The 21,400-nt window shown below is 36.9% G+C and overlaps 1 protein-coding gene across 1 annotated transcript in view; it reads left to right on the forward strand.

The window, feature by feature from the left end:
- HUNK (hormonally up-regulated Neu-associated kinase) overlaps positions 1–21,400 on the forward strand; it is a 671,891-nt gene that overhangs the window by 348,119 nt on the left and 302,372 nt on the right. Inside the window, exon 3 of the mRNA XM_044071414.1 lies at positions 15,081–15,136. Within this exon, the coding sequence (XP_043927349.1) occupies positions 15,081–15,136 (56 nt within the window). The remainder of the gene's footprint in view (positions 1–15,080; positions 15,137–21,400) is intronic.

Below are 21,400 nucleotides of genomic sequence, written 5' to 3' on the forward strand. Positions count from 1 at the left end.
TAAGATACATAAAGTCCTGGTTAGGATGTTTATCAGTAAGATACATACAGTCCCGGTTAGGATGTTTATCAGTAACATACATACAGTCCTGGTTAGGATGTTTATCAGTAAGATACATACAGTCCCGGTTAGGATGTTTATCAGTAACATACATACAGTCCTGGTTAGAATGTTTATCAGTAAGATACATACTGTCCTGGTTAGGATGTTTATCGGTAAGATACATACAGTCCTGGTTAGGATGTTTATCAGTAAGATACGTACAGTTCTGGTTAGGATGTTTATCAGTAAGATACATACAGTCCCAGTTAGGATGATTATCAGTAAGGTACATACAGTCCTGGGTAGTATGACAGTATAAGCAAGATACATACATTCCTGGTTAGGATGTTTATCAGTAAGATACATACAGTCCAGGTTAGGATGTCAGTATCAGTAAGATACATACAGTCCTGGTTAGGAGTTTTATCAGTAAGATACATACAGTTCTGGTTAGGATGTTTATCAGTAAGATACATACAGTCCCAGTTAGGATGATTATCAGTAAGGTACATACAGTCCTGGGTAGTATGACAGTATAAGCAAGATACATACATTCCTGGTTAGGATGTTTATCAGTAAGATACATACAGTCCAGGTTAGGATGTCAGTATCAGTAAGATACATACATTCCTGGTTAGGATGTTTATCAGTAAGATACATACAGCCCCGGTTAGGATGTTTATCAGTAACATACATACAGTCCTGGTTAGGATGTTTATCAGTAAGATACATACAGTCCCGGTTAGGATGTTTATCAGTAACATACATACAGTCCTGGTTAGAATGTTTATCAGTAAGATAAATACTGTCCTGGTTAGGATGTTTATCGGTAAGATACATACAGTCCTGGTTATGATGTTTATCAGTAAGATACATACAGTTCTGGTTAGGATGTTTATCAGTAAGATACATACAGTCCCAGTTAGGATGATTATCAGTAAGGTACATACAGTCCTGGGTAGTATGACAGTATAAGCAAGATACATACATTCCTGGTTAGGATGTTTATCAGTAAGATACATACAGTCCAGGTTAGGATGTCAGTATCAGTAAGATACATACAGTCCCGGTTAGGATGTTTATCAGTCAGATACATACAGTCCTGGTTAGGATGTCAGTATCAGTAAGATACATACAGTCCTGGTTAGGATGTTTATCAGTAACATACATACAGTCCTGATTAGGATGTCAGTATCAGTAAGATACATTCAGTCCTGGTTAGGATGTTTATCAGTAACATACATACAGTCCTGGTTAGGATGTTTATCAGTAAGATACATACAGTTCTGGTTAGGATGTTTATCAGTCAGATACATACAGTCCAGGTTAGGATGTCAGTATCAGTAAGATACATACAGTCCCGGTTAGGATGTTTATCAGTCAGATACATACAGTCCTGGTTAGGATGTCAGTATCAGTAAGATACATACAGTCCTGGTTAGAATGTTTATCAGTAACATACATACAGTCCTGATTAGGATGTCAGTATCAGTAAGATACATTCAGTCCTGGTTAGGATGTTTATCAGTAAGATACATACAGTCCTGGTTAGGATGTTTATCAGTTAGATGCATACAGTCCTGGTTAGGATGTCAGTATCAGTAAGATACATATAGTCCTGGTTAGGATGTTTATCAGTAAGATACATACAGTCCTGGTTAGGATGTCAGTATCAGTAAGATACATATAGTCCTGGTTAGGATGTTTATCAGTAACATACATACAGTCCTGGTTAGGATGTCAGTATCAGTAAGATCCATACAGTCCTGGTTAGGATGTCAGTATCAGTAAGACACATTCAGTCCTGGTTAGGATGTTTATTAGTAACATACATACAGACCTGGTTAGGATATAGTATCAAAAGCCAAAAAGTACAGACCAACCACCTTGTGAACCACGATTTATTCCAATATGTTTAGCGCTTTCTTCCCCACTAAAGGGACCTCCTCAGAACAGTATAAAACAAACACCCAGCTCTTTTTATACTGCACCCTGATTAAACAATTAAGTCACTAATTATTAATACCATCAAAAAAATACATGAAGTAATACGTTTAAAAATACATTTAAAAGAGATGAAACACATTCACAAATTGTGATTAAAAACTTTAACATGGATGCTTCATTATTTTTATATATAAATAATATATAAAAAATAATAATGTTGGGTTACCAACATCATTTATATGTCCCTCATTTACCCCAAAATATTACGCAACTTTAAAATACTAGAAGTAGTGATCATTTCATTTATTCCAGGGTAATAGGAAGTATTTAAAAACAGTTGCCATTTTAATTCCATAATATCTAGATGCACATCTAATATTCTTCCCTGCACATCTTTTTGCAGCTGTTGCATCACCATAAATTTAAACTTATGTCCTAGCATTTGTATGTATGTCTCTACAATGGACTTGTGATTCTATTATTCCTTATGTCACCTAGATGTTCACCTATCCTGACTTTAAATTTCCTACAGGTTTTCCCACTATAAAATACAGGGCAGTCCTGACATTTAGCCATATATGTCACATTGGTGGAATTACAGTTAAAATGTCCATTTATACATATTGTTCTTCCATTTAACTTAAAATCTGCATGTCCTCCCCGCGGTTGGGTGGGGGTTCGAAAGACATGCATAAATGGGTGTGCCTTCGTTGAAGGTTGAACGTCAAGCTGGCACCTCAGCGTTCGTCAAAATCTACTGCCAATCATTAGCGGACCGGAGTTCCGCTGTGGCGACGCCTAACCGGGAAAAGCTGAAAGACAGCAACAACAACATTTAAAACTTAAAATCTTTCCCTGTTTTCAAAATGATTGAATAGTACATACAGCTATTGCACTTGAAATAACCCATGGCTATGTTGACTGTTACCTTCTCATCCCTCCTTTATAAAATGTTCTTGAAAGATCTGTCTTTCCTATATACTATTTTGGGGGTTCTGCCAACCTTCTGTGCAATATTCTCATCAAATTGTAATATCTCCCAATTTCTTTGAATAATATCAGTTATAATACTGGCTTCACTATTGTATGTTATTATTAAACTCATACATATATTGGTATTGTCTGTGTTGCCCACCTTTGAAACTGCTCCCCCTAAGTAAACATTGTTTGCATAATCCGAAATGGGCTTATACATCCCCATATCCCGTTTTTTTTTTACCTCTGTGGATATAGCTGACAACGTGTTATTTGCGCAACCTCTCTGTCTGAACATCTACAATATGAAATCCACCTCACATAGAAAATCTTCATATTGGTTGACCATTCTGGCTGCCTGCACCAATTGACCCTTGACTACAGATTTCTTTTGATGGTGCAGGTGCCAGCTGGTATAATCCAAATATGAATTAGAAAAGGTAGATTTTCTGTAGATATTAGTAATAAACTTTTTGTTTATTGTCAATGTGCAGGACAATGTCCAGCTAGGTGATTTTTACTTTATTGTACTCATAAGTAAATTTTAAAAATTCAACTGACTTGTTTATTTATATATTCTAAAAGTTCTATTAATCTTTGCTCAGTTCTTCTCCAAATAAAGACAGGTCATCCAGAATTCTAATATAATGCACTATGTCTGTTTCAAAAGAACTTTTCATTAGGAATTCCTGTTCCCAAAATGACATGACCAGGTTCGCAAAAATGAGGACTCATGCTGCCCCCATTGCTACACCCTTCATCTGTCTATAATACTGGCCTTCAAAAAATATAATTAGTATTTAAAACTACCTCCATCAATGTGATGAACTTATTAATCTGATCTTGGTCAAAAATGTGGGTCTTATTCAATTGCTGTTCAACCCATGATAATCGTATTTCATGAAGTATAACAGAAAAAAGATTGGTTACATCCACAGACACCAAAATTAAATCAGGGGTAACTTCAATCGCTTTTAACTTTCCCAAAAACTGCCATGAATCTTTACTAATGTAAGTAGATTTCTCCAAACTTCTTTGCAATTTATTATTCAGATATTTACTGATAAAGCAAGCTTTGGATCTTTTTCCGTCCACAATAGGCCTGAATTTAGGATTTTTCAGGCCTTTGTGGATTTTCGGAATACCAAATATATTAGACACCATGGAATGTTCATTTAACATGTAAAAATAATCAGATTCATTAATTTGTCCTTGGAACAACATGTCACTTAACAGTAAATCTATTTTGTGGTGAGCAACTTTAACTTCATTTAGGGAACTCTCTTCATAAGTACCATCCAACAGTAGGGCATTCATCCCATTTAAATAGTCCCCTTTATTCATGACTACAATGTCGTTGCCTTTGTCAGGTTTCATAAATCGTACATCTTTATTATTTATAACTCTACCCAACAATTCCTCTTCTTCATTATTTAAATTTTTACAGATTTCACTAACTCATTACTCCTCACATTATCACCATAAAAGTACCTTATGTCTTTTTCACACATTTGTTTTTCAAATAAGCCAACCACATTGTTTAAGGGTGGATTGAATACACTTGTTTTTTTTTTTAGCTCTTCTTTACATTCATTGTGTAACTCACCACTGGAATTAAACCAAACTCTCAAATTTAATTTTCTAGTATAACACTTGAGATCAATTAATGTGTTTACTACATTTCCTTTTCTGCTAGGAAGAAAGGTGTAACCTTATGCCAATAAATTGGCATGGTTAGCAGTTAAATCAAAACATGAATAATTATACATTTTAAAATCTTTTTTATCATTACAAATAATCACATGCTCCAAACCAATTTCATCATTCATGACCTGTAACAATATTTCCAATTCAACACCTTGACTTAGCTCTTGGGAAACAGACAATTCATTTGATATTATATTACCATTATTGATGCTTTACATACTGCTTGCATCACTATTTCATTCAGTATGCCTATACATAACACCAGACTCCGCTCTATTACTATTTGCATTGAAAATAGTAGGATTATTAATATTGCCCCCTGAATCCAATACACATACATGATCCAAGATACCATCAACATTGTTGAATTCTAACTCATTTACTTGTCCAGTAAAGCTATAAATTGAAAAGTCACTTAAACAATCAGCGTTTTCAAGTTTCAGTCCCAAAAACAACTTCGGGAGTTAATTCAGTAAATTTGCTTTTAATGGATGATTGCGAATTAGCACTCACCCCATTCCATTTACGACCCACACTCTCGACCAAACTTGTGCCAGTCACACCAACATTAATCTGCAAGTAAAAATTAGATGATTCGCCCAAGCCAACAATGACTCTGTTATTAAAACCACATAAACTTACAATTCCTTCAGGTTGGGACCTCCCAACGACATCAGCATGACGACTATGTCATACATTCTGGGTCCTTGGACCTTTAGGTCTTGCTCCCTGAGCACCATAATCCCTGAAATTGTTGCCCTGCTAGTTGTAAGTTTGTGCTTTCCCCCAGAGCCACTCAGAATGCCGAACTGCCTCCTCTATGTTGGTGCCAGACTGCAATCTTGGACGTTGCTCACCCTGATGTTTCCTTGCGTTTCGCGTAATTTCCGCTGAATTAAACCCTCGGTCATTGACCCGTTGTTGCTCGTTGCCTTGGTGACCTGGCGACAAGGGATAAGTGACCTTATCTTGATATTCACGAATATCCCTTTTGATTTTATTTGTTTTACAGGCAAACACAGTATTACATTGTTCATTTACTGAACATAAAATACCATGGAGCATTACTTGACACTGGGAACCTGCTAAGTCAGTCTGAATGGACCTGTTGAGTTCTTCCAAATGTTTAACCATGTCTTTCAACTTGACACTATTGAATTTTATCATAATCTTCATTAGTTCAATACCAGTCTTGTTGAAAATGGCATGTAATTCATCCAACATTTCACTGTTCTCACTTACTCCATTTGGGTACCTCCATAGTCTAAGACCTCGCGGAACCTGCTATAGTTCTATATTTCTTCCCAAATATGCATTCTCCATTTGAAGTTTGAAATTTTTTGAATGCTAACAAATCTTTCTCAAAAACATTTAAACTTCTCCTCCATAGCAATTTCATGCTGCTGATTGGATATGTCCACTGTATCACCCTTTTGGAATAAAAATGTATTTTCTTTCCAACAGTTAACACTTTGAGATGCAGTACTATTCCTTACTTCCAGATTTTCTTCATTAATACTGATCTGTCTGTCTTGAAAAGACAAACCAGGAGCTGAATCAAGCATGGATGATGGTGAAGGCTGGATTAGAGGATAACCAAGACTGCCAAAAATATTGGCCGAAGTCCCTGGTTTGTCCATTAACACCTTGATTTGTGATGTGTGGACTGCCAGTTGCTGGTTTATCTGCTGTAACAGTTCCAATATTTCTCCATTAGAGGTGGAAGTATACATTCCTCTGGCAAAAACGACAAGCCACAAAAAAAGAAAAAAATACCAAATAAATCAGAAGCCAAAAAGTCTGTTTTAAATGTATTTTTAAATGTATAACTTGATGTATTTTTTGATGGTTTTAACAATTAGTGACTTAATTGTTTAATTAGGGTGAAGTACAAAAAGAGCTGGGTGTTTGTTTTACATTGTTCTGAGGAAGTCCCTTTAGTGGGGAAGAAAGCGCTCAACATATTGGAATAAATTGTGGTTCACAAGGTGGTTGGTCTGTTCTTTGGCTTCTGATTATTTGTTTTTTTTTTTTTGTTTTTTTTTTGTAGGATATAGTATCAGTAACATACGTACAGTCCTGGTTAGGATGTTTATCAGTAACATACATAGAGTCCTGGTTAGGATGTTTATCAGTAAGATACATACAGTCCTGGATAGGATGTTTATCAGTAAGATACATACAGTCTTCGTTTGGATATACTATCGGTAAGATATATACAGTCCTGGTTAGGATGTTTATCAGTAACATACATGCAGTCCTGGTTAGGATGTTTATCAGTAAGATACATACAGTCCTGGTTAGGATGTCAATATCAGTAAGATACATACAGTCCTGGTTAGGATGTCAGTATCAGTAAGATACATACAGTCCTGGTTAGGATATGGTATCAGTAAGATACATACAGTCCTGGTTAGGATATGGTATCAGTAAGATACATATAGTCCCATTTAGGATGTTTATCAGTAAGTTACATACTGTCTTGGTTAGGACGTTTATCAGTAAGATACATGCAGTCCTGGTTAGGATGTTTATCAGTACAATACATACAGTCCTGGTTAGGATGTTTATCAGTAAGATACATAAAGCCCTGGTTAGGATGTTTATCAGTAAGATACATACAGTCCAGGTTAGGAAGTTTATCAGTAAAATACATACTGTCCTGGTTAGGATGTTTATCAGTAAGATACATACAGTCCTGGTTAGGATGTTTATCAGTAAGATACATATTGTCCTGGTTAGAATGTTTATCAGTAAAAAACAAGTAATCTCCGTGGTATCCCCAAAGTCTCAAAACAACCCACTAAAGTGTAGTGGGTCTAAAAACAAAACAGTGTAAGAAACTTCTCTGTGTGGAAGATTTTCAGTCCATATATTTCTAGTTAATCACTGTATATTAATCAGATCACTCAATAGTAGTAGAAGTAGCGAAGTAATGCTGTAGAATTGTATATTTTCTATTATTACTTTTTGACTTGACGAGTTTACGTTCGCTACTTCTACTACTATTGAGTGATCTGATTAATATACAGTGATTAACTAGAAATATATGGACTGAAAATCTTCCACACAGAGACGTTTCTTACACTGTAATGTTTATCAGTAAGATACATAAAGTCCCGGTTAGGATGTTTATCAGTAAGATACTTACAGTCCTGGTTAGGATGTTTATCAGTAAGATACATACAGTCCTGGTTAGAATGTTTATTAGAAAGATACAAACAGTCCTGGTTAGGATGTCAGGATCAGTAAGATACATACAGTCCTGGTTAGGATGTTTATCAGTAAGATACATACAGTCCTGGTTAGGATGTTTATCAGTAAGATACGTACAGTCCTGGTTTGGATATAGTATCAGTAAGATAAATACAGTCCTGGTTACGATGTTTATCAGGAAGATACATATAGTCCTTGTTAGGATGTTTATCTGTAAGATACATACAGTCCTGGTTTGGATATAGTATCAGTAAGATACATACCATCCTGGTTAGGATGTTTATCAGAAAGATCCAAACAGTCCTGGTTAGGATGTCAGGATCAGTAAGATGCATACTGTCCTGATTAGGATGTTTATCAGTAAGATACATACTGTCCTGGTTAGGATGTTTATCAGTCAGATACATACAGTCCTGGTTAGGATGTTTATCGGTAAGATACATACAGTCCTGGTTAGGATGTTTATCTGTAAGATACATACAGTCCTGGTTAGGGTGTCATTGTATTAGTAAGATACATACTGTCTTGGTTAGGATGTTTATCAGTAACATACACACTGTCATGCTTAGGATATAGTATCAGTCAGATTCAGAAAGTCCTGGTTAGGATGTTTATGAGTAACATACATACAGTCCTGGTTTGGATGTCGGTATCAGTATGATACATACTGTCCTTTAGGATGTTTATCAGTAAGATACATACAGTCCTGGTTAGGGTGTCATTGTATTAGTAAGATACATCCTGTCCTGGTTAGGATGACAGTATCAGTATAATACATACTGTCCTGGTTAGGATGTTTATCGGTAAGATACATACTGTCATGCTTAGGATATAGTATCAGTCAGATTCATAATGTCCTGGTTAGGATGTTTATGAGCAACATACATACAGTCCCGGTTAGGATGTCAGTATCAGTATGATACATACTGTCCTTTAGGATGTTTATCGGTAAGATACATACAGTCCTGGTTAGGCTGTCATTGTATTAGTAAGATACATACTGTCCTGGTTAGGCTGTCATTGTATTAGTAAGATACATACTGTCTTGTTTAGGATGTTTGTCAGTAAGATACAGATCATCCTAGTTAGGATGCCAGTATTAATAAGATGCGTTCACGCATTCCCATGCCACATACATATATACATGCATGCACATCATCACTCACTCAGGTGTGGGAATACACACATATATGTATGTACACGGACACACCCTCACCGTCTCCTCTCACACACACACACGCACACACACACACACACACACACACACACACACACACACACACACACACATACACACACACACACGCACACACGCACGCACGCACGCACGCACGCACACACACACACACACACACACACAGGCAGACAGACACAAAAACACAAATACGCACATATGCAGACACTCACTCACACACACACACACACACACACACACACGCACACACACACACAGGCACACAGACACAAAAACACAAATACGCACATATGCAGACACTCACTCACACACACACACACACACACACACACACACACACACACACACACACACACATACACGCACACACACACTCAGGCACACAGACACAAAAACACAAATGTGCACATATGCACGCAGACACTCACTCACACACACACACACACGCACACATACACACACACACACACACACACACACACACACACACACACACACACACACACACACACACACAAACCTACATGCTGTTTTTGAATTGTATGTTTTTAACCAACTTTTCTTGAAGTAAGGAGCTAACTTTCCATAGCAAAATTATAATTATACAATTCCTCCCTATTAATATTCTAAAACATGCACGCTGATTGGCCAGCCCAACCAACGTGCCCGTTGTAAATCCCACAATATATCAACAGAAAAAGGTCCGGTTACCAGGACTTTTTTCCATTGGTATAAACTGCCCCAAAATCTTTTTTTTCTGACAATAAAAATAAAAAAGAGAGAAAACGGTGGAACGGAGACTTTCTTTTCTCCATTGCTTCTGCCTCAAAGCCTTGATGTACTGGGTATGCGTGGGAACACAAGTCTCAAATGCATGCGCAGTACATCAAAAAGCAGAATCAGTATACCACAACTGGTGAAAGAACAGCAACCCCCCATTATACAAAGACATTATTTAAGAAAAGTAAGTTTTTTTTTTTCTTAAATAATGTCATTGTATAATAGCAATAACCGACTCTGTGGTTGTGGTATATTGAAGATTTACCCACGGTTGCCATTTTTTAATCCCTCGGACTTTGCCCTCGTGATTCAACCACACCAAGCGTGGGTAAATCTTCAATATACCACACCACGTAGTTGGTTATTGCTTAAGTATTATGTAGTCTCACTAGTTTATGGTGTGCTAAACCACTCATAAGTCAACACTTTGAAATAATCAGCTTAAAGAATTGTATGATGTATCTCTAAGTCCTGAGTTCAAAGTTCAAGTTATCCTTTTCAGGAAAAAAACATATTAAATATGCTGAGTATGAATGCAACTTAGATTTTTTCTAATAATTTTATCTCATATGAATGTCATTAATCTCACTGTCTGTCTCTGTAATTACTACTTAATATTCCAAAGAACTGTTTTTTGTCACTAAAGTGTGGTTTATCAAGTAACAGAGTAAAGTGATACCAAACAACTGTCACTACATTATGGAATTCAGTGAACTGCAAACCCTGTATGCGCATGTGTATTCGTTCAGTAGATTAGTTTCTTATTTAGGTCATTCCCACCTGTATACAGTTAAAGAGTAATTTCCTTTCCAGTCATTGGATGTGGCTGGAACATTTGCTTGTTCTGAGTTTACTGTTATCACAGAGCTATTTTGTAAATATTATCCAGATTTCTTAGTGTCTGTGCTGGTAATTTAATTATTGTTTGAGCGAAACACATTGCCTTACTGTATCATGATCATTTTGCATAGCAAAATGCAGGTGTTTTCTGAAAAGTTTCAAATACAGTTTGTCAAAATCATGAAAACACTGGCAGTCTGTTAAGGAAGTGTGTGCCATTTCCCAAAACAAAGCAGTTGGAGAAGCAAATTCTTTTAACACCAACCACTATGCTTCATTGAAGAAGAAAGTTATATGGTACCAGTAATTGATTTATTTTTCACCTGCTTCTGTGAGCTTCATTGAAAGGCATAACATTCAGCATTGTCATGGATTTTAGAAAAACTTATTAGCCAAGCATTTCCATGTTAGAAAAGATGAATATGTAGATCTTAAGCCAGCAAACTTCATACAAGCTAGAACAGACATTGCAGACAAGAAGGCCTTACAGCTTGAATTCTGGTGTTTGATTTCAGCTGTTTCATTACCATGCTGTGTGATTGCTGACATGCAGCCTGGTCTGTCGGCAAGTGGTCTGGATATTACAATATAAACTTCTGAACCTGTGGAATCACACAAACATATATGGCTGGACACCAGGTGTATTACAGTAGTGTACCTTTTTGTCTTCCTTCATTATATGACATCCTGTAGTGAGGCATGCAGCAGTAGTACACAGTTATAGTGTATCTGATGTGCAAGTTATAAATGTGTGTGTGAATTATCAGCAAACTGTAGTGATTAGTAAGAAGCTCAGTGGCTAGAGCACATGCTTAAATGAGGTTCACGGCCCTTTAGGATCAATTGCTCATTGTCAGGCAAATTAGTTCACTTATGAAGTGATCAGCTGTCCTACCCCTGCCCTCGCATGGTGTGTCATCAAACAGATAGGTGTGTGGGTAAGCATGCTGGAATACAGACTAACCATTGCACCTGCTCTGTACTGGTAAGCAGTGTTTGGTATGTCACTAATGGGTACAGACCACCTCAGGAGCAATACATGTCCGTCTAGCAGGGTGAGTGTGACAATTTTCTTGTGTGTGAGATTAGAAACTCTCTGTGTCTGCGTCAGGTGTGTATGTACTATGTACAGAATTAGTTACAGGAGCTGGAAAACATTTGTGGCATGCAAATGTGTAGCGGAAAAACAAGAGAAAAACAGGGTACCTCATTTATATACTTATAAAGCACCCCAACTAGAGTGAAAATACAAGGATGGGGTAGATTACTATATGAAGAAAATTCCTTTGTTAAGTAACAAGTGTACTCCAGGATAAACCACTTGCTAGTTTGGGAAGCCATCCACAATTTACTGTGCCAAATAAGAAATGCTGCATCATTCTGCCAGTGCACAAATTTCCATCACTGCAATCACTTGAGTTCTATTTTTCTGTCATTGTTGCTAACCTCTCTAGTGTTTAGTTGTGACAGCATTCAGACTTGCATTGTAACTGACTGAATTTCTGTTTCTGTTGAGGAACTGAGATAAAGTCTTACTTTGAGAACGAAGCTTCTCATATCTCACATTTACAAAGCAAGTCCAGTTGTGTAAACATACTATAATTTTTGTTCAGTTAATTAAAAAAATGTCATTTTCTAGATTTACATTCATATTTTCTACATTGTTTACATTAGGTAAGTTTCATTCACCTTTTCTAGTTCTGTTACTTGATGCTACATCAAGTTCATTGTTTGGTTTGCTTCATAGTCAAGACATGTTTGGTAGGACTTCATGAGTTTGATTCCCTTAGCTTCCATTTACCTGCTGTGTCAGTAAGTCAGTGAACCAGACAGTGATCAGGGACAATTGGGACAATAGGCAAGGCTCTTCAAGGGTCTATGACTAGACTGCATGCCTAGTAACTCCCCATGAAGCTATAAACCTTTAAAAGGAGACCAGATAACAAAAGAATAGAAAAAGGGAAAAAAAGAACAAAAAGACAAATAAGGATGAAATTATACATGCTTTGTTTTATATTGCATAATTTAGTAACAACAGTGTTATTCAAATCGGTTTTGAAAATCAAAACAATGTTTTCATGTTTAAGTGTAACTCCATTTGTTCATATAATTTTTTTTCATTTGAACATGTTAAATATGCAGTCTGTGTTGATGTAAAAAGAGTTAATAGATGTTTTATTTTCTGTAAGATTTGTCTATTAGTGACCCTTATGCCCTTCTTAGCCACAACCTGGGCCAGGAAGGCAGAAGAATGATTCCAAAATGTACAACTTTACAGTGTTTTGTACAAAATATGCAAAGTTTACTGTGAGAGGATGTAAAAGACAATGATTTTATTGTTTCGAAGTTTTTGCTTATATAGACAAAGTTCAGCAACAGAGTATAACACTATGATGAATGCAGCGAGGAATAGATTTACATGAAATAATAAATGAAAACTAGAATGTAGAAAGAGAAACAGAGGTTAGCCTGAACAAGGCTATAAGAATTATATATAAGAGGATATATACAGAATGTTCAGGATTAGTGTAACAGTTTTTAGAGTAAGCATAATATTCCAGCACTTTCCTTAGCCAGTCTAGTGGAGCAGAGGAATAAAACCATGACTACAACCCAGGTGACCAGTTCAATTAGTGGCTTGGACATCTGATGGTGCTGGCAGGAAAGCTGGACATGTCAGTAGTGGGGGGGGGGGGTCATGCTAGATGTTTCTGCTAGACCTCTGGAAGAGGCTGGAACTTGGAAAGAAAGGGATGATGTTGGGCTGGGTGGATGGAGCTGTGCACAGGTTATTGATATACCCCTTAGAAACCTGAACATGGTTATTGGGGACCTCTGTGTGTATGGGCTGTCCCCTCAGTCACTGAGGTTCATAGAACCAAAAGGAGGAACGAAGGGGATAGGTTATTGAGGAGCTTGACATCAGCAATGGCAGAGGGGCTCATTGTAGCACTTTTCATACCAGTTGTCAAGTTACAAGTCAGTGAAAAACCAAATTGCTGAGCTGAATTGGTATAGAATTCAGCCTGATACAAAAATCAAATGTAAACATTAGCATTGTTTGCAGAGGCCAAACCTCCCCTACATCCCCATGTGGGGGGGGGGGCATTACCCCACACCCCGAATTTATATAAATAAACTTCATGCTTACACCAACATGACAAAAAGAGAAATCTGTGAAAATAAATGAATCACTGTGGGGACACCATTAGAAATCTTGTCAGCAGTAATTTCCTGTAGGAAAAAAAAAAAAAGAAAGAAAACAAGTTGAACTTGATCAGATAGACACTCCTCCAGTTTGCACTCAGTGGGGTGTAGGGAAGTATATTCTACTTTGCAGCAACCATTGGCAATTCTTTAGCTTCCACAGTGATTTGTCAAGTTACAACTCTGTAAGGAATTAGTTGACCAAGTATAGCTGGTTGGAAATAAACTGGATGAAAAGAATGTAAACATTTTTGAAGGGAGGAATCACCCTTGTGCTCCCCATGTGGGGACATGCCCTCCTCCCAAACTTATATATATCATTTCCATGGTCTCTCCAACACAACAAAAAGGACAATATGTGAAAACAAGTGAATTGTTGCTGGCACACACTTAGAACAGCACTGTTAGTATTTTTTTTATGGCAAACAGAAATGGCTGAGATGGTTTCAATGTTGTCAATTTGAACTTGACCAGATAGAACCTTGTCTAGTTTCCACTCAGTGATGTGTAAGAAAACCATGTATTTATTATAACAGTACCATAAGCTGAAAAATGTTTTCAAGTGGTATGCAGGAGAAGTCTTGAAATCTGGAACCAAGAAGTTAAACAGTTCTGTTATATGATTATGGGAGATATAGTACAATACTGAATGCTCAGTACAGATCAGAGTATTTATGGCAGCAGTTATTTTTGTGGACCTCAGGTATTTTGTCAGTAAACATTCATAATGTTCCAGTGCAGGTGAATGTTGTTACACCACTGCTCGACGAATGCTAATTCCCGGAGCCTTAACTTCCTGAAACTCAGATCCCTGACAATGCCAGAATTACCATTGAAAAGCCTTGTTGGGGAATTATGCCGACACCAAGTGCCATTTTCAGGTGTTTCTCCCCTTCTCATCTTATAATGCAACCATGGAGTTGAATATATCATTTAGTGGGGTGTGGGGATACAGAGGGCTGTGCTTTTATGCAGTTCTTTGCGGAGGGGGGTGTTGAGTTTCAGGGAGTTGAGACTCAATGAATTTGTGTTGTCCACTCGTAGTGGAAGTGACAAATGTCCATATCGATGTCATGAGCTACTAGAAAGTTTTGCAAGTGGCAGTGTTTAGCTTAACCAGAATATGACTTACTTTATGGTAACAATTTTGTTTTTATTTTATTTTTCATAGAGACTTGAAAATTGAAAACTTGCTGTTGGATGAAGACAACAATATTAAACTCATTGGTATGTGTTGTTCTTTTTTTATTTTTGTCTGAGTTGCTATTTCCGTCTAAACAGAATATGTTGTTACTCGCATGGGATGGCTGAGGCCATTAAAAGGCTGTGGGGAGGAACTTGAATATTCACCTTGTTAGAAATGCATTAATGCTCTTTGTTTTCCAGGATTGATAAATGCACTTGTAAAGTAGGCATGCAATACCTATTATAGCACAAAAATCTTGTTTGAATTGTTTTGAACTCTACATGGAACTGTTGAAAATTGCACATATTTGATGAACACTCCTAAATGTAACAAAATACTGCAGATATCATAACAAAGATATATTTTGTCATTTTATTTATTTCACTCTTTCATAGCAGTCTGTATTTGCTTTTGATTGCATTGTGATGCTGTAATGAGTTACATTGCTTCTAATCCCAAGTTTTTCATGTGGTCTTATGGCATGTTCTTTCTTTTACAATGCCAAAAAGTCCTGGTTGTGCACATTTCTTGAATTACAGTTTGTTGAACTTTCTCTACATTAACCACTCCTACTCAAGCAATCAGCAACTGCATGGTGATTTTGGTTAAGGTGATGTGTTTTTCTCTTATGGCTATAGAACTGGAATTACATTGTTAAGTTCACAGGGACAGGAGCGTAGTATAACATTCAATCTCTTATTATGGGAATCCAGGACAAAGCTAAGAATAATGAGGGACATAGGCCCCAAATTAAGGACACTTTATAAAAATTATGTCGTTTACTTGGAAAGTTTAAGAAAGTGATAATTTATATGTATTTTTTATTAAGTATAGTTATTTCTAGAAATATAAGGGCTTACTTCAATTAACTGACTATAAATCTCGGTTTTCTGTCAAACAACAAAGCATTTATGAGGTACAGATGGGAATTCTAAAGCAAAAGCAGGTTCAGCAGAGAATTGTAGCAGGGAGTCCAGAGTTTGTCCATTGTCCACTACCATGTGTCAACTGTGTGGTATTGCAGTTAACATGACCACCCAGTCTATAGACAACTAAGACTGTTTGGAAAATTGTTTTTCTTATGGTAATTTCATGTGGCTTGCTGCAGGAATGTGGAAAAATGGCTAAAATAATAAATCACATTTTTTCAGGTTTCTATTTTTTCATTCCTTTTTCTGTTTTTGCAATGTAATAAATACCATGCATTATCTTTCATCTGTGACAGAATAAAATATCCTAATTACAACTTCCATTTTAATGTAATAAAATTAACTACAGTTTAAAAGCCTATCCGGTTGGATACATTTAAAGTTTTTTTTTTTTTTTTGTGTGTGTGTGTGTGTGTGTGTGTGTGTGTGTGTGTGTGTGTGTGTGTGTGAATATGGGCGGTAGGGTTGGGTCATCATGGTGTTTGTTTGTGGATATTTATGTAATTTCTTCAGAGTCACAGTAGGTGTGCTGTATCAGAATGGACATCGTTGACTGTGACAGTCTTTGGGTGCAAAGGGCTGAAACTGGTATTTGCAACATTTTATGAGTGGTCCCTAATAAATGTAACATGCAGTTCTGAACACTCATCTGTTCTGTATGATGCCTGCCACAGACTACCCCAGTTCATGAGCACCAACACAAATTAGGGTAGTACAATGAAGCATACAAAGGTCATCCTGTTGTTTTTTTTTTTAATGGTACACCACTATCTAGTAGGCACTCCTGTGCTTAGCATGATGATGATACTGTGTAACAAAATAACACTACCCATCACAGCAGTTTTAGGCAGATCATACCTTACTAAGCAGCTATGTGGAACTACTTTGTAATCTATACTTTAATTTAATGTACTTGTCTTTCTATCTCTGTCTGCTGTGTTGTGGTCTGACATCATGTCTAGGAGTGAGTCACAGAAGTTTCACTACTTAGCCATGATGGTGGACTGGGAGTCATTGTCATGTCATGATAATGAGTGGAATCTTGTACTGTGCAAGCTCCCCTTGGTGGGAGTTTGCCATTGTGTGGGGTGGGACAAGTTAGATTGAGGTAGTAGGTTTGCTTGTACTGTAGGAAACTTATGTTACCACTGGAGATTTTCCTGCCAAGCAGTGGAGGCTTTGTTTCTTTCTTTTTTTTTTAATGAGCAACAATGTTGTTCAGCTTTGTCTCCTCAGCAACATGTTAAGAGGCTAGTTGAAACATTTTGCTGCTAAAATCAGAATTAAGAAATAAAACTCAACATTTCTCCGGGGAAAAGCTTTTTGAATCACTGGATGCATGCTTGACCCCCTAATAAAATTATGTGTGTCTGTGTGTGTGTGTGTGTGTGTGTGTGTGTGTGTGTGTGTGTGTGTGTGTCTGTGTGTGTATCCATGTTGAAGGGAAGCATCATGTTATAATTTTCTGAAAAGTTTACTAGTAAATTTGAAACAGCTGAAAACAGTTGGCTGTATATTTCTAGGTAACTCCAACAGACTTATGTGGCCTTTTAGATGGCCTATGTTTTGCCACTTGGTTCTCAATAAGTATATATGTCTATCATTTTTTCAGGTTGACAACCTCAAATTATATATGAACCATATCAATAGTGTGCTTTTATAAAATCATAATTGCAGATATCTCTATTTGAACTTATACTGCTGTCATTTTATAACTGTAGCAGAAAACATTTTTGACAATATATTACAACATCCTCACAAGATGCTGTCATCTCCTTCTTTAGTGCTGCTCACTCAGTGTGTTATACACAAGATGAGAGCACAGACGCCTTAGCCTTTGGCATTTATAGGTAGAGTCAAATTCAGGTCAAAGTGGCCAGCAGAAACAGGCAAACTGCAACAATTGCACATCAATCAATTGGCAAAATAATGTGTCTATTAGATGTCATATTTTAACTAATGTCAAGGCCATGAAAATATATATATATATATATATATATATATATATATATATATATATATATATATATATACACACACACACACACACACACACACACACACACACACACACAGTATTTTGATGACTTAAGGCAAGCAAGGAATAGGGAGTTTTATGTAAAAGTGATAGTTTATTTTTATCTGTCATAATATAAAAATTACATTTAATTATTTTTTTTTCATTTAAATTCAAGATGCAACTGCTCTGTTACTTTTGAGGGTTGAAGTACACTCTGAGGGTGTTTTATAGATGATCGTGACAGTAACCTGTCCTCTAGACTATATGAGAATTCAAATACTTTAGAAGATTTAGGCATTTATATACAATAATCAGAAATATAAAAAAGCAATTTAGTTTTGGACAGTTCTTAAAATGCTTGAAGGAGTTAATACTGCATGAGGCTTGGAAGATGAGGGAGTAGTAAAAATTGTGGGTTCTTAAGAAAAAATCATTTTTGCCTCTGTACTATGAGCACAATTTGCATTTGAATTAGTTAACACAAAAATGTCCTACATTTCCTTACTGCTTCTATACATACTTCTCAGCTGTCCAGATTTTCACAGGATGTCCAATTTTTGCCTCTTATTTTAGTCTGCCTCTTACAGAATTTGTGATTTTCTGGTGAGTCATTGAGGATTGATGTCATTAAATAATAGTATACATTTGCGTTACAGACTTCATATCCTTCAGAAAATGCAAGCTAATACAAATCCTGTTACTCAAGCAACATTCTGTGTTTATAAGAGCAATATTTAAAGTCTGTTCCTATTTTTGGGTTCTTTGTGCCCCCATTATTTCAGGCTTTGCCCAGCTTCCTTGCACCAAGAGGTTGAGAGGTATGCTTCTGTAGCATTAATGCTAGTGTCATACTAAGTCCTTTGAAATGTGAAGTAAAGCCTTTCTTGCAAGCAGTGCTTGACACGCCATGTACATGGATCAAATAGTTGAAACATGCTCTAACATGCATCACAGAGCATCAAAAACCCACGGCTCCAGACTTCAGTGTAAATTAATTATTTTCTCTAGAAAATGTTATCAGTTTTTATGCAAAGCACATCCCAGCTGACCACCCCTAGGGATTTCAGGATTTTTTGCATGCTTCCGATTTCTAAATGCATGGCATCCCTGATTGTGTCAGCTATGGTAAGTGAAAACAGCAAAATGAAAACAAATAGTTTCTTTAGGCATCTTTTCAGCAACACTTTTGTTTAAAAAAAAAAAAAAAAGCTATGAGAAAAAGTGAAATTCAAAACATTATTGGAATGCTTGATACTGGATAGGGGTAGTAGAAGTAATTCAAGGATTACACTAAAAAGCAAGTCAAAGTGTACAAAAAGTATGCAAACAAAAATGAAGACAGAAGACAAAATAAGTCTCACGCAATGTTTTTGAAGATAAGTAAGAGTCAAAACAGTCTTGCAAAAGAAAAAAGTAATGAAACAGGTTAGAATATGATGTACTCAGGAAAATATGTTCAACAAAAGGCTATGAGTAAAGAAAAGTGTGATAAGTCATTGTTTAGGATATAGCATTATGTAGAACACTTCAATGGAAAAGACACAGAAGAGGTAAGCAAGCACAGATACTTTAGAATGAACTTAGGAGATCAAAGACATTTGAGAATGGGAAAGTAGCAGGCCTGGATTAATGTATTGCTTACCACATTATTTATCAGATTTGTTGCATAGTTAATGAGGGATTAAATAAAGTATATAGAGCCATACAGACAAGAATATAGAAGGACTAAATTAAGCAAAACCTGTCTTTGTTGGTTAATCATTACAATGCTGGCATCATATACAAGAATTATTTACAGGCAGTGCAACTCTCAAGACTAATGAGACAAAAGCATCGGGCGCAAGATAGTGTTATACTAAACAGGGTAACAAGACATCCCGAACCTATTCCCCGAGCAACAACTGCACCATTTAAATATACCTAAGGAAGGTCAGTTTGAAAGTAAATACAATCTATTCAGGGTGAAGTATACAGTATTTAGCAACAGCATTAAAGCTGTGTGCACAGACTCCTTAGCTCATACCTGCCTGTGACATGTATTCTTAGAGCTCAATCATGTCTATCTTCATATAGTCCAAGGAGGTACGTCCCAGGTCATTCATGCCCACACTGACTATGACTGAGTCATACTGGTACCTAGGGATAAGTGATCTGAGTGTTTGCATGATTTAATGGATTCTGCCCCCTGACAGGCAAGTAGCTATTCCTTTCTCTTTATTCAGCCTGGTTAGAGGGACATCAGTATGTCTCACAATGGTGTCTCCTATGATCAGAATATTGAGTTGTGGAGTGTTTTGCCTTATGGGTTTGGTAGTTGAGACATAATGAGATGTGTCTTTATGAGATGTGATGGAAATTGAATTGTTTGTGTGCATGCAGAGTTTCCAAGGACTGCACCTTAGAGGCCTTTGAGGTTGAGTAAGTTACATGTGAGCACCTCTGCATATGTGGGTTTGTGCATGTGGTACTTTGTGGGTGCGGTGAGTTATGTGCGTGAGTTACTGACAATCTGTTTGTTGCTTTTTGTGTCCGTATGTGAGAGTCTAGCCTCCAGCGTCAGTGTGTAACTACATCTGTCACATACTGCATTTGTCTGTTTGAGAATTAAGTGGCTGTCAGTGTACACAATGCAATTGCTGCATTGCCTCAGGATGCCCCTGTACACCAAGCTGGATGCAGAGATAGTAGGTAAATGCCCATCCATAGTTTCAGGTCCTAATATGTACTTGTAAGGGATAGAAGTGAAGGATGCTTGTAACCGGATGAGGGAAGCGTGCCTACTTGGTGTAATCTGCAGTTAACCTAACCAGCGATGCTGCCTAGTCGCCAAACCAGATGCTGTCTGGGTAATGATAGTCCTGAATGGTATAATAATGTAAGGTAGAACTAAATAGTCCCAACTAAATGTATAAATGCTGCTCACTGTGCAAACCATTTGCCCTGTGAGTGAAACGGGACTGAGGTAACGTTCAGAGGTGGTTTTTATAGGGAAATATCAACTTTTGGTGACTGTGTACATACAATGCACCAGTAATCACCACTGCATGACCAACAGCTTCATGCAAATGTGAGGCTTATATGTGATCAGTAAAAGCAAGTTTTATACTAACTATGCCCTAAGACCAAGCAGGTGAGAACACAATGCACTTTCCACCCAATTTACAGCTCACTTATGTGAAATCAGCCCTGTCCTGCCACAAGAGTGCAGACTTTGACCCTCTTAATGTAATGTGACTGGTTTGGTGTGGTTAAGGAACCACAGACAGATGATGCCTAATACTAAGAAGCACTGGATACAATGTATTTCAGTTCAGAAGGGCAGCCCTTACAGCAGTTTGAAAATGCAACTTTAAACT

This window comes from Protopterus annectens, chromosome 5.part0 (genome assembly GCF_019279795.1).
Source record: "Protopterus annectens isolate FY-2018-M chromosome 5.part0, PAN1.0, whole genome shotgun sequence".
Taxonomy (NCBI): domain Eukaryota; kingdom Metazoa; phylum Chordata; order Ceratodontiformes; family Protopteridae; genus Protopterus; species Protopterus annectens.